This window comes from Phycodurus eques, chromosome 7, assembly GCF_024500275.1.
Source record: "Phycodurus eques isolate BA_2022a chromosome 7, UOR_Pequ_1.1, whole genome shotgun sequence".
Lineage (NCBI taxonomy): Eukaryota > Metazoa > Chordata > Actinopteri > Syngnathiformes > Syngnathidae > Phycodurus > Phycodurus eques.
Genome location: NC_084531.1, coordinates 30,354,713 through 30,368,010, shown reverse-complemented (window position 1 = coordinate 30,368,010; position 13,298 = coordinate 30,354,713). Strand labels below are relative to the sequence as shown.

General features: G+C 44.1%; 1 protein-coding gene across 1 annotated transcript; it reads right to left on the bottom strand.

Annotated features, from left to right (window-relative positions):
* Window positions 1-4,025: 4,025 nt before the first annotated feature.
* On the bottom strand, window positions 4,026-12,682 carry LOC133404986 (pannexin-1-like). Its single transcript, XM_061681553.1, has 8 exons — window positions 12,522-12,682; window positions 9,581-9,770; window positions 7,581-7,696; window positions 7,317-7,504; window positions 6,106-6,390; window positions 5,730-5,952; window positions 5,414-5,612; window positions 4,026-4,680 (listed from the first exon to the last, which is right to left on the bottom strand). The coding sequence occupies exons 2-8, from the start codon at window positions 9,759-9,761 to the stop codon at window positions 4,592-4,594; spliced, it is 1,281 nt and encodes a 426-aa protein (XP_061537537.1). The 5' UTR covers window positions 9,762-9,770; window positions 12,522-12,682; the 3' UTR covers window positions 4,026-4,591.
* Between the last annotated feature and the right edge of the window lie 616 nt (window positions 12,683-13,298).

Here is a 13,298-nt window from a genome sequence, read left to right as displayed (position 1 = left end):
CGTCATCTTTTCGAAAACACAAGTAGATACTTAATAATAGAACGCGTCACCTTTTAAAACTATCTTCTGGATTTAAAGTTTCTTTGCCAATTGAATGCACCTTACACTCGCGCTTGTTCATTCTGTGAAATGACAGACGACAGCCTTAAAAAAAAAAAAAAAAAAATGTAAATGTCCCCCTTTATAGACGCGCGTCGATTTGAAACGATGTCTGCATAAATGAACAGATAATATTTCGCCCTATTAAAGAACAGAGGTGACCAAGCCAACCGTCTGATTGGATAAAATGTGTTTGCGTGACAACAGCCGAGAATTTTGGATGCAATGAGTTTTTCCAAACGACGGTTACAAAAGTATCCTCGCGCGTGCGGACACGGCCGAAGACGCAAAGTTCCGCCGCAGAAAGCTTCCGTTGAGCTCACGGTGTTTGCAAACATTTCATTCACAAAGTTTACACTCGTGAGTGTCGTGTGCGTCACCGCTTCCCGGATTCTGGAGGTGAGGCCACGTTTCCATGACGACGCCTTTTTGTGAAGAGAAAATCCGGACTGGATGACGTGGCATTGTGCATGCCGGGCCACTAGGGGGCTCCGTTAAGTCAGCGGTGCATGGCTTAACAGTGTGCATGTAGAACACAACGCACCTATTTGATTTTTGGTTTTGTTTTGTTGCTTGTGTGCTGGCTTCTGATTGGTTCAAATCAAACGGGGGTCGTTTTAGCCGGCGGTGATGATGTCATCCGGCTCTGCCGATCAGGTTTCAGCCATTTGCCTACAAGGTCCATGTACTAGTACACTCTTTGTCCTCAATAGTAAGTGACACGTTGTTGTCCTACTAGAATGCAGAAATGTCAGACACTAGCGGGAAAATATTACTAGTACATTAAGACAGCCCTCCTACTTTTACTCGTTTATGGATCTCAAACTGGATATCAAGGATTTGGAATAAAAGCATTCCATCCAAATCCGTTTTTTTTTCAGCCGTCACGACACGCCTACGTCTTAAAGGGGGCGCTATGACGTGCACGGCCGAAAGGCATGACGCCTTCTTGTGTATTTTTAACCCTCGGCTGCTACTGCGGGCTGTCGGTTGATGGGAGGTCAACATTTATGAGGAGGGATTCAAAATGGTCAAAATATTGTCTTGCCCCGGTCACACGGGGGGAAAAAAATAAAAATAAAAAATACTCATGCGAGTTTGTTTTCAGCATACGGAAGACAAAAGTTTCGATTGTGATAGACTGAAATCTTCTCTTTGTCCAGATAACATTTCTTAGAAATTCACCAGAAAAAAAACGACATCCAACCATCCATCCATTTTCTGTACGGCTTTATCCTGACGCGGGAGGCGGGCGTGCCGGAGCCTACCCCGGCTCTCTTCGGGCGAGAGGCGGGGTACGCCCTGAACCGGTCGCCGGCCGATCGCAGGGCACATACAAGCCAACAAACAACCATTCGCACCCACATTCACACCTACGGGCAATTTAGAGTCTTCCACTAACCTGGCACGCATGTTTTTGGGATGCGGGAGGAAAGCGGAGCGCCCGGAGAAAAGCCACGCAGGCACGGGGAGAACACGCATACTCCGCACAGGCGGGGCCCCGCGGGGATCGAACCCCGGACCTCAGAACTGGGAGGCAGACGTGCTCACTAGTCGGCCGCCGACAAGAAAAATTTGTATCCAAAATTCTGATCAAAAAATATTTGACCTCCCATCAGCCCGTTTTTTTTATTTTTTTATTTCCAGCAAGAAGAACACACAAAAAAAACCCCACGCAGAATATTTGCATGTGACTCCAGCTGACAGATGAATTGCGATGCATGCTTTGTCGTTTGTCGTTTGTTTGTGGAGCTGCGACGCGGGCGGGCAACAGACCAATCGCGATCCGCGTCGCGCTGCCTCGGAGAAAGTCTTCCAATCAGAGTTTTTTTTTTTTCTTTCGTCCTTTAAGAACATTTGCGGACGCTCTCCAAACGGTCGTGTTCGTCGTTTTGAGGCTCGGCAAAATCAAAGCTGGGAACCGAGCCGATCTCCCGCGGCGCCGCCTTGACTTACGAGCGCCCCAACTTACGAGCTTTCCGGTTTTTGGCTTCGTGTTGGAGCCAAAATGAGAGTGACGAGTTCTAATTTTGGGTGAAAAGAAAAACTGAGCAATTAAGGTAATGCCCGCACATGTGGGCAAGGCGAGCTATCTGTGTTGCGCGGATGTCTTTGCTTAAATATGATGAATGTTCCCAGTGATACTTTTGATCAGTTCTAATTTGGAATATTTGCAAAAGTCCCCATTTGAATTTACCATGGAAATTTACTGGGAAGTTTCCCACCCCTCAGCAAATCGTTCTTTTGTCCAACTGCGGTCACGTTCGCACGATACGGCACCAAATCGGATAGCCGAGGTCCCGGATTCGCCCAATAAGTCCCGATAATTGTGAAAGATAACTAGAATAAGAAATCAAGATACAATAAGACGAGATAAAAACGTTGCATTTGTGAATAAATGGGTGCAAACGCAGAGAAAATCGAAATGCAAATATAAAAACTTGCAAGTTGGGACACTCGTGAGTCAAGTTAACATTGTATTCTCTGTTGTGTCTTCTATTCCGTTTCGTATTCTCAATTGTGCTTTGTGAATATGGGTCGTTTTCATGTCATTTGACCAATAACCGTAAGACGAGGCCCAGCGGGTTTCCTTTTGATAATCAATGAATTTGACTGATACGAGTATTTGAATGATTGGCAGTTGTTGGCCATCAAAAGGTCACCGTTGTTTCCAAAGAAAAACAATTCATCGAAAGTTCATCAGTTTCAAACTTTTCATGCGCAAATGTCTTTGCCGTCAGGTGTCCCAAAAGAGATTTGATGGTTTTGCGTCATGTTTTCTCCTCTGGCTTAATTTTTCCTTTTCCACAAACAAACCCGAAAAATTAATTAATTAAAAAAAAAAAAAAAAAAAACACGAACACAAAAGCGAGCCTCATGATGTCGTCGCAATGCACCAGAGGGATCTGTGAGCTGAAGTGCCGGGATGAGGCAGCGGTTTTGCAGACACCAAAAATAAATGCTGTTATTTCTGAGATATGAATGAACTTGTATGAATTTGTGAAAACTGCCAGAACTATTGCATGTCTTTACCGTTATTATGATTGTATAAAGACAAAGGCTTTAATGAGTAGTCGGGATCATTTGTGTCCTTGTATCCACAGAGTTTGAAGGGCGACATGTGGAAATTGTGCAATTCACACCATTTTTATGAAGCTGTTTATGTGTTTACTGTTAAAAAAGGAAGTGTATTTCGGTGGCCCGCCACCGTTGAGGATAACATTTACCAAATTTGAAATCATCAATACCTTTTTAAAAATAGCACTTTAAGCACGTAGACATTCAAGGTGCCATAAAAAATTGCGAAATGTGAACTTTTCCCGTCTTTACCGTTGTTGATCAAATTATATGAAAGTGACAGAAATCACGTTTCTATGCATTGTTGGTTGCACGTTAGAAAGGAAACGGGCTCTGTGATGTTTATTCCAAACTTGCTCACTTCAATCATTTGATCTGTTCAAACGTTTGGAAAAGAAAAGAGGCCAGGAGCGATGATGTCATAGCCGGTCGGCCACGTTGAATCGTTGTCGATCCCGCCGCGGCTTCGACTTCCGTTTGAATTTTTGGCCGTTCCTGTGTTTGCTGATGTTTGCGCCTTACCCGAGACACGCTTATCATGCGCTAGAAAATATCATCGCAAATACTCAGCTGCGGGATGAAAGGATGAGAGAAAAAGAAAATAAAAGAATGTTACATCATTTATTGCCTGCCTGGTGTTTTTTGTTTCACTCACTTTAGTCCAGAAGCTATTGGAAGTGTATTTATATATTAAAAGAATAATAGGCAATTACTTGGTCAAAGGCTAATCCGTCAGATTGGACGTATTGATTAAAGCTGCATTGCCCCCCCCCCCAAAAAAAAACCCACACACACCAGTTTTGAGTTTTCAAATGTAGTCACCACCCGTGACTAGCTTTACTTTAAATAAACACAAAAACTGAAGAGACAAAGCGCTTACGCAGCGACTTTATTTTCCAAAAGGACATACAACATCATAAAAATACATATTTAGAATCACAAAGCACAAAATGTACCGTACCACTTGGAAAAAGTCTTCCTGAAAAGACCTCCAAAACGTGCAAGAATGACACAAAACAACTTCATGGGTGTATTAAATACATTTCTTACATTCACGTGGCCAGTAGAAAAGATGCACCAAAACAACCGGAGTCATTCCATGCAGTGTTAATTATTACATCATTCCGGTAAATTCAGACTCAAATATCATTATGAATATTACACACGAGGAAATTGCTTCACAACCGTCATAACAGTCAAATACGGAAAAGCAGTGCAAATAAATGCGTCACGTCTCGTTCTGATGATGTCATCGTGTCATTTATGGTCGCATGATCCCAGTGGGAGTGGTACATCCCATAATAACTGAGCAAGGCAGCACACACACAAAGTATCGAAACAACATGCAAATGAGCTGGATGGATATGCAAATAGGATGACATCACGTGGCGCCGATGGGAAAGTCAGCGGCCAATCACATTGCTCGCTGCCGCAGAGCACCGCCCTCGCTGTCCGGTCTGCCGCCAGTCACGTCGCCGTTGCCTGGCAACATGGGAGTCAACTCTGGAAAGAAATGCTGTGATGTTGGGCCTTTCAAAACAAAACTTCCTGAAGAGCATTTCTACTTCATCTCGGTCTAAAGTTTGGCTTTTCAAAATAAAACTTCAAGTGCAGCAGTTGAGCTTTCCTCCTCCTGTAAAATCGGACATTTCTAAATAGAATTTCCCATCCAGTAGCTCATCTTCTCACAATTTCCATCCTTCAGTATGTTTTGACTGTTCAAAATAAAACTTCCCGGATGTCATTTCACCTTTTCCTCTCAGTTTTTTTTTTTTTTGGGGGGGGGGGGGGGGGGGGGGTAAATTTGGACTTTTCAAAATAAAATTTCCTGTCTGCTTTCTCACCTTCCCTCCCAGTTCTCATCCATAAGTAACATTGAACCTTCCAAAATAAAACTTCCTGCATCCCCCTCTCATTTCAGTATCTATTCTTCCGTAAGTTTTCCATCCATCCGGCCGCTTCTCCTCACGCCGTTCGCGGGCGTGCCATTCGCAGCCAATCGCGGGGCACATAGAAACAAACAACCATTGGCACTCAGAATTCGCACCTACGGGCAATTTAGAGTCTTCAACCAACCTAGCACGCATGTTTGTGGGATGTGGGAGGAAAGCGGACAAACCCCACGCAGGCAATCTCAACTTGCCTCCTCTGGTAACTTTGGTCTTTTCAAAGTAAAACTTCTTTTCAAGCATTTCATCTTCCCTCAGTTTTGACAATATGAAAATAAACTTCCTACCCTTCATCTCAGTTCCCGTCCCGCCGCCGCGGTTCTCGTCCGACACTTCCTCGCGGACGACGAGCCGGCGGGGTTTGGCCGCCGCGACTTTCTTGGCGTCCACCGTGTCCATCTTGACGAGACACAGCGTCTGCAGCAGCCCCATGGCGTCAAAGTCCTCACCCGAGCATTCTCCTCCTTTCTTCAGCAGCTCCAGCACCTACGGACGATAAAGACGCCGTTACGTCCTGTCAAATTACATCTAAAGTACATAACGGGACATAATATGATATTACGTTGTCTTTTGATAAAGCAGTACTGTAGCGTACGTCCAGACCTTGAGGTACTTGTAGGACTTGAGCTCGCTGATGTTCTCCTGCAGGAAGAGCAGATAGAGGGAGAGGTCGTCCCATTGGCCGTTGGGCGCCGGCAGGACGCTGACCGTGGGCAACAATTGGTAGGTTTCCAGGAAGTGGGCGTAACGGTGACACAGCAGTGGGCGGAGACTGGCGTAGATCACCACAGGGATCAGCGCAGAGAAGATGATCAAGTTGACCATGCTGGGAAAAGAAGGCTTCCTGCTGATTTTCAAAATAAAACTTCCTGACCGGCCCCTTGCATCACCATGACTTTGCAAAGTAAAACCCCCGTTTTAAACCTTTTGTAGCTTTTCAAAATAAAACACTCGACGGGCTTCGCCGACGGGCTCGTACCTGAGCAGCGTGAAGACCCCGACGGCGACGAGCTTGCACTGCACCTTCTCCGGGACGGTCGAGTCGTTGGCCAGCAGGCCCACCTGCAGCGGGCAGCCGAAGTCGTCGGTGGGCGAGGCCAAGCGCAGGTAGTAGGCCAGGTAGAGGCAGGCGCACAGCAGCGTGGCCAACGTCAGGCCTCGGCACAGCAGGTAGCGGCCCAGCAGCGAGCGGGAGCAGCGCTTGGTCATCAGGAACTTCTCCACCAGCGGGTAGTTGAAGCAGCCCTCCGTCGGGTCGCCGCAGCTTCGCCGCGACCGGCGGCGTACAAAAACGACTTTACAACATGGCCGGGAAGTTTTATGCGCACGACCGACGGAAACGGAAGAAAGGTGACGAGCTTTGATTTGGAGGCGAAGGGGAGATGCTGGCGGGAACGCTTATTTGGAAAGGTCAAACTTTAAACAAGGCGCATCCTTCTTTAAACTTGGACCTCGAACTGAGAGGAAAAAGGACAGGAAGTTGGAGAAACAGTACAAAAAGATATTATATATATATATATATATATATATATATAGTACACCCAAGTCAAAGAAAAATGTCAAATTACTCAATTATTTCTGTCTCTAATTTTGTATGTTTTAATTTCCATAAATCCGTGTGTTTAACTTGCTTTTTGTTACCTGTTTTTGTTATTAAACATAATAATTGAGAACCTTCCCCCTCCCCCCCAAAAAAGAGCATCATTATAATTATTATTAGTATCATATAAAGTAAAAACTGTACTGCAAAAAAAAATAATTCAATAAAATTAGAATTAGAGTAAAAAAATAAGGTACTAAATAAATTATTGTCAAATAAAGTAGAAACAAAGTCAAATAAAATACAATAAAAAGCAAAAGGACAAAATGTGTTCAAGTCAAATTTTAAATAAGAAAAGATACTGAAAAGAAAATATAAGTAACTACTACTACGGTAAGTAATAATAAAGTACACGAAAATTAAATGCAAAATGTAATTTTTTTTTTTTAAATAGTTAAAGTACAATAACATTAAAGAAATATAACAGAGTAAAACCCCAAAAATATTTTGCAAAGTAAAATACAATTTTAATTAGTACATACTTTTTAAAACAAAATACTGTAAGGCAAAATATCGCAAGGTTACATAACATACTGTACGTTCATGTACAAATAAAAAGTAGAAAGATTCCATTCAATAGGAGCGCGTACCTGTCGGCTCCCGGCACCCCGGCGGTGGTCATGCGCTTGGCGAGCGTGACGGCTCGGTTGTAGCACCGGTCCAGCTCCTCCATGATGAAGCCCAGGTCCGACTGCAGCAGCGGCGCCGACCAGAACCTCCAGAACAGAGCCGGGCTGTACGTCAGCATGGCCACCAGCAGCAGGATGTACGGGAAAAACTGCGCCCCAAACACGTGAGCGACTGAGCGTGTATGTGTGTGCGTGCGTGCGTGAGCGGCGTGAGCGCGCGTGTACCTTGTGCAGCCACAGAGGCAGCTTGTGCGTGTGCACCGACGCCCAGCAGAACGAGTCCACGTACGCCGCCTGTCTCCACGAAAAGTTGCTGGGCGCGAAGCAGCTGATCTGAGTGCCTGAAGTCAACCGACAAAACCTCACATTACACGGGGAACTTCTCATTTTAATATTCTGTCGTTACTAGCAAGGCCCAACTGTTAGCGGAAGTGGGGGGAAAAAATTGCGGCGGGTCATGCAGTGTCATATTTGGCTTTGTTGGCTAGTTAGCGAGCTACTTCCTGATTTCTAGACACCAACAGAACATCGTAAGACTACTAATTTTTATTTTAGGCTGGGTAGGAAACGGTTGAATCGTGACACAAAAAGCTAAAAGAGAAATTCTTCATCACGAGGTCCAAAAATAATCATGAAGCGCCATATTTCGGTTCGTTAGCTAGTTAGCACGCTACTTGCTGATTCATTGACGATGCTATGGGAAAATAGGAAGGTATGAATTTTGGTTCTGGGGCAGGGGAGAACTGTTTAGTCAGGAAAAGAATGTCAAAAGAGAAAGAAAAAATACTAAAAGTCACAAATATATGTACATAGAATGTATATTTGTGTTTATTAGTTAGCACACTACTTCCTGGTTGACAGAGGATGACGTTGGATGGCACAGTACCTATTTGGTTCTGACTAGGGGTTAATCATAACAAATATCAGAAAAAAAGTCCTCTCCAAAAAGTGTAACGTGCCTTATTCGTGATTGTTAGTATGCTAATTCCTGGTTCGTAGATGACAAGACTATCGGACTATACCAATTAACTTTCTGGCGGAGGGGGTAATGATTGAATCATACTGCACTGCTCGGCGGAGGTAAAAAATAAATATGCATTCCTCTTCTAAAAGTAAAAAAATAAAAACTACGGAGCGCCATATTTCTGTTTGTTAGCTAGCTAGAAGGCTACTTCCTGGTTCCTGGAGACTGATACGGAACAACAGGACTGTACCAATTTTGATTCTGGCGCGGGGGTAATGGTTTAATCATGTTACATACGCCACCTATTCCAGCTATCATCGGGCAGGAGGCGGGCAGGAGGCGGGGCACACCCTGAACTGGTTGCCAGCCAATCGCAGGGCACATACAAACACACAACCATTGGCACTCACATTCACACCTACGGGCAATTTAGAGTCTTCAATCAATCTGGCACGCATGTTTTGGGGATGCGGGAGGAAACCGGGGTGCCTGGAGAAAACCCACGGAGGCACGGGGAGAACATGCAAACTCCACACAGGCGGTGCCGGGGATTGAACCCCGGTCCTCAGAATTGTGATGCTGACGCTCTAACCAGTCGTCCACTGTGCCGCTCCTTTTCAAAGTGTTGCAAATATTTACACAGATTATTTGTTTTTATTTTTGGCATACTACTTCCTGCTTCGCAGAGGATGATGGGACTGTACCAATTTCGATTCTAGATTGGGGGGGGGGGGGGGGGTTTTATCATGTTACATGGGCCCAAAGAAGTACTGAAAAAAGAAATACTCTTTTAAGAGGAAGAAAAAGAATCATGGAGTGCCATATTTCTCTTTGTTAGCTAGTTAGCAGGCTACATCCTGGTTTGCGGACGATGATATGGGACAATATAGGACCGTACCAATTTTGATTCTGGCGCGCAGGAAATGGTTTAATCATGTCACATAGGCCACAAAGTTAGAATAAATTCCTCTTCTAAAAGTACAAAATAATCATGACGTGCCATATTTGTGTTTGTTTGCTAGTTATAATACTACTTCCTGGTCGTGGGGCGCGGCACGGTGGGCGACTGGTTAGAGCGTCGGCCTCGCAGTTCTGAGGACCCGGGTTCAATCCCCGGCCCCGCCTGTGTGCAGTTTGCATGTAAATTTCATTTATCTGCATTTTAATTTGGATTTCAGTTTTTATCTATTGTGTTTTTCTTTCTAAATAACCAACAAATCCGTCTTTTTGTGCTCGGCGGAGGTAACAAAACGGCGCTGACCGACGGAGACTTCCTGCGCGAAGGCCAGCGAGATGAGCAGGAGAGGAAGACCCACGGCCACGCACGTCACCATCTTGTCCACCGCCATCTCGGTGCGCACGCTGCGGTATCGGGCCTGGTTGGGATCCTTCAGCAGGAAGTCGCTGAACACGTACTCGGTGGCCACGTGGGCGATGGCCATGATCGCGCTCTGGGACACACGATTAGGAACAGCACAATCACTAACACCTTATTACATTCATGCCGCAAGTAACATGTTTTTTAATGACTTAAAAAAAAAAAAAACACTCTACAATATATAACAAAGTAATACGTGAATAGAATGTAAATAATGAAACAGTTTGTGCAGCATGATTTCACGCTTTAATTCAATGGGCGCTTTGCGGGGTGTGTGCCATGGCCACCGGGAGCAGTATAAATACAGAATACTCAATTGGGTTTAAGTCAGGGCTCAGGCTGGGCCATTCAAAAACAGTCACGGAGTTGTTCTGAAGCCACTCCTTCGGTATTTTAGCTGTGTGCTTAGGGTCATTGTCTTTTTTGAAGGTGAACCTTTGGCCCAGTCTGAGGTTCTGAGCACTCTGGAGAAGGTTTTCGTCCCGGATATTTCCAATTTCTATCTTGGTCTCATCAGACCAGAGAATCTTATTTCTCGCCATCTTGGAGTCCTTCAGGTGTTTTCTTTTAGCAAACTCCATGCGGGCTTTCATGCGTCTCGCACCGAGGAGAGGCTTCCGTCGGGCCACTCTGCCATAGAGCCCCGACGGGCGGTGGGCTGCGGCGATGGCTGACTTTCTAGAACTTTCTCCCATCTCCCGCCTGCATCTCTGGTGTTCGGCCACAGTGATCTTTGGGTTCTTCTTGACCTCTCTCACCAAAGCTCTTCTCCTTCCGATCGCTCCGTTTGGCCGGACGGGCGGCTCTAGGAAGGGTTCTGGTCGTCCCAAACGTCTTCCGTTTCAGGATTACGGAGGCCACTGTGCTCTTAGGAACCGTAAGTACAGCAGAATTGTTGTTTGTAACCTTGGCCAGATCTGTGCCTTGCCACAACTCTGTCTCTGAGCTCTTCAGGCAGTTCCTTTATACCTCCTGATTCTCAATTGCTCTGACATGCACTGTGAGCTGTAAGGTCTTATATAGACAGGGGTGTGGCTTTCCTCATCAAGTCCAGTCGTATAATCAAACACAGCTGGACTCCAATGAAGGTGGAGAACCATCTCAAGGATGCTCAGAAGAAATGGACAGCACCCGAGTTCAATATATGAGAGTCACAGCAAAGGGTCAGTCTGAATACTTACGGCTGAGTGATATTTCAGTTATTCTTTTTTTTTAATAAATCTGCAAAAATGTCACCAATTCCGTTTTTTTTTCTGTCAATGTGGGGTGCAGTGTGTACATTCATGAGGAAAAAAATGAAAAAAGGATTTTAGCAAATGGCTGCAATAGAACAAAGACTGAATGATTTCAAGGGGTCTGAATACTTTCCGTGGCCACTCTACATAATACACAAAGACGAGTTTGACCGCTAAGTGACTCGCTAAGCTGCCAAACTTCTTGTATCACTATCTAGCATTTGTAACTCAAAAAATAAATAAATAAAATAAAATAAAATAATCATCCGAGTTGGGTCAATTGTAAAGTTATAATTTTTTTGTCAGAAAGGTTTGAGAATAAAAAGTCTGTATTCTCCCAGGAAACAAAATGTGTAGTTTTTAGATATCCTTATTGAATCCCAGAGGAGAACAACAGCTTTTACAACTGTAAAAACAAATAACAACAACATGAACTATTCCTTTTCAGACAAAAACCTAAAAGCCAGTCGGTGACATGTAAACACTCCTTGCAGCGCCTCGTCGGTGTCTTTCCAGCAAACTTTGAAAAACGAGGCCCTGACACCGAATTGGGGACGGGACGTCTATCACATCAGGGCGCGCCCGAAAGGTGCCAAGGACGCGAGCCCCAAATTCAACGGGAAGTCAGCCATTCCGCTTTGAGGCTGCCATCTTGGCCAAATTGCAGTTTGGCCAAGAGGGCAGTCTGTCGTCGGGAGCGCATGATCGCCGCTGGCATGTAAAGTGCAGACATGCGGTGGCGCTTGCCAAACACGCGTTCGTCGCGCCCCATGACTCATGACTGGAGATTTGAATGACACACGACAGCCATCACATGAAGCATTGTGTGTTTTTCAACATGATGCCAAGAAAACTTCCTGAAATTGTCTTTTCTTCTGGGGATCAATTAAGTACAACCGGGCATCCGTTTGCGGTGTGTGACAATGCTCCACTTCATCTAATGTTACAAGAGTTTCACATTTTCAATAATGTGTGTATTATCATTGTACATGCCATGATAAAGGAGGGAAACGTTGATGAGCGCCGACAAGGGAGCACACCCCATTTGTAATTATGCTTTTGCGTGCATTTTAATAGTCAACAAGTTGTCTGTCTCACACTCACACACACATCGTTCTGCGTTACAAATGTTACAAAAATACAGCAGACGTGAACGAGCATGTCTGAGGCATCCATTCCATCGCCATCGCTGCACTTACTGCATTGCAAGTGCAGCTGTCTGGTTGCAGGTTAAAAATAAAAGCTAACCCCAAAACAAGCTGCGACAACCACAAACACAACAAGTCTTCTCAATCAACATTTTGTTGTTGTTTTTTAAACCGCAGAATCAATTTACCAAGTGGTTTAAATTTGCTATATATTTGTTTGTTTTTTTAAAGTGCAATGAAACCGCTATTTATTACACTTAAATCCCTGGCAGCGAGCAATCATAACACGGCAAACCTTTAATATGAATTTAACAGAATGTGCCTGAATGCATCGCTCAAGATTTTTTTTTTTTTTTTTTCATGAACATTGATTAGCAAGAGCAGCTAGTTGAAATAATGCCATTATTTGCAACAAAAGCGGCAAAATGAATGAGAACTCACCTTTCCGTTCTTTCCACCTCGTTTACCACTCCGACATGACTTTGATCACAATACGTTTGGAGGTAACGAGGGTGAGTTAAAGAAGTTAAATCGTGTGCGCGGCATGAAAAAGTAACTTTCACTGCAAACTGCTTCCGGTGAGCTCTCAGGCGATGCCTTCAGGGACCAGATCCTGACTCGGATTTAGCCCATATTACCTTAATCGCGGAGGATCCCTTCAACCAACCCAGCGTTATCCTCGCCATTTAATTTGATTTCCATCGTCCGTTTGCTGGGCGTTAGTGAGTTATGACTTTGGTGTCGTGAAGAACATCGTTTAGTTTTGTTTAACGGGGTTTCGTTGAATGCAACACCAACGAATAAAGTTTTATTTATTCGTTGAATAACACCAACGCGGTTAAACGCCATTGAATTTTAACGGCGATGCCTAGATTTAAATTCCTTTGAATTGTTTTCCAAATACTGCTCTTGTATTTGTTTTTGACTTTGTTGGTCGGAATATTATTATTAATACGAGTGTAAATTGTCGTTGGAGGGCTTAATTAAATAAACTCAGTTTATGCCCTTTAATTGTTAAACTGGATATTTTTGTATTTGACTTTGTAAATTCCCTTCAGATATCTATCTATCTATCTATGGAAACACGTTCAGCTTCACCAAACAAGATATTCAACAAGGTTATAGAGACATGGTTGCATTTTGTGTGGATTTAATCTTTATATATATATATATATATATATATATATATATATATATATATATATATATATATAAAAT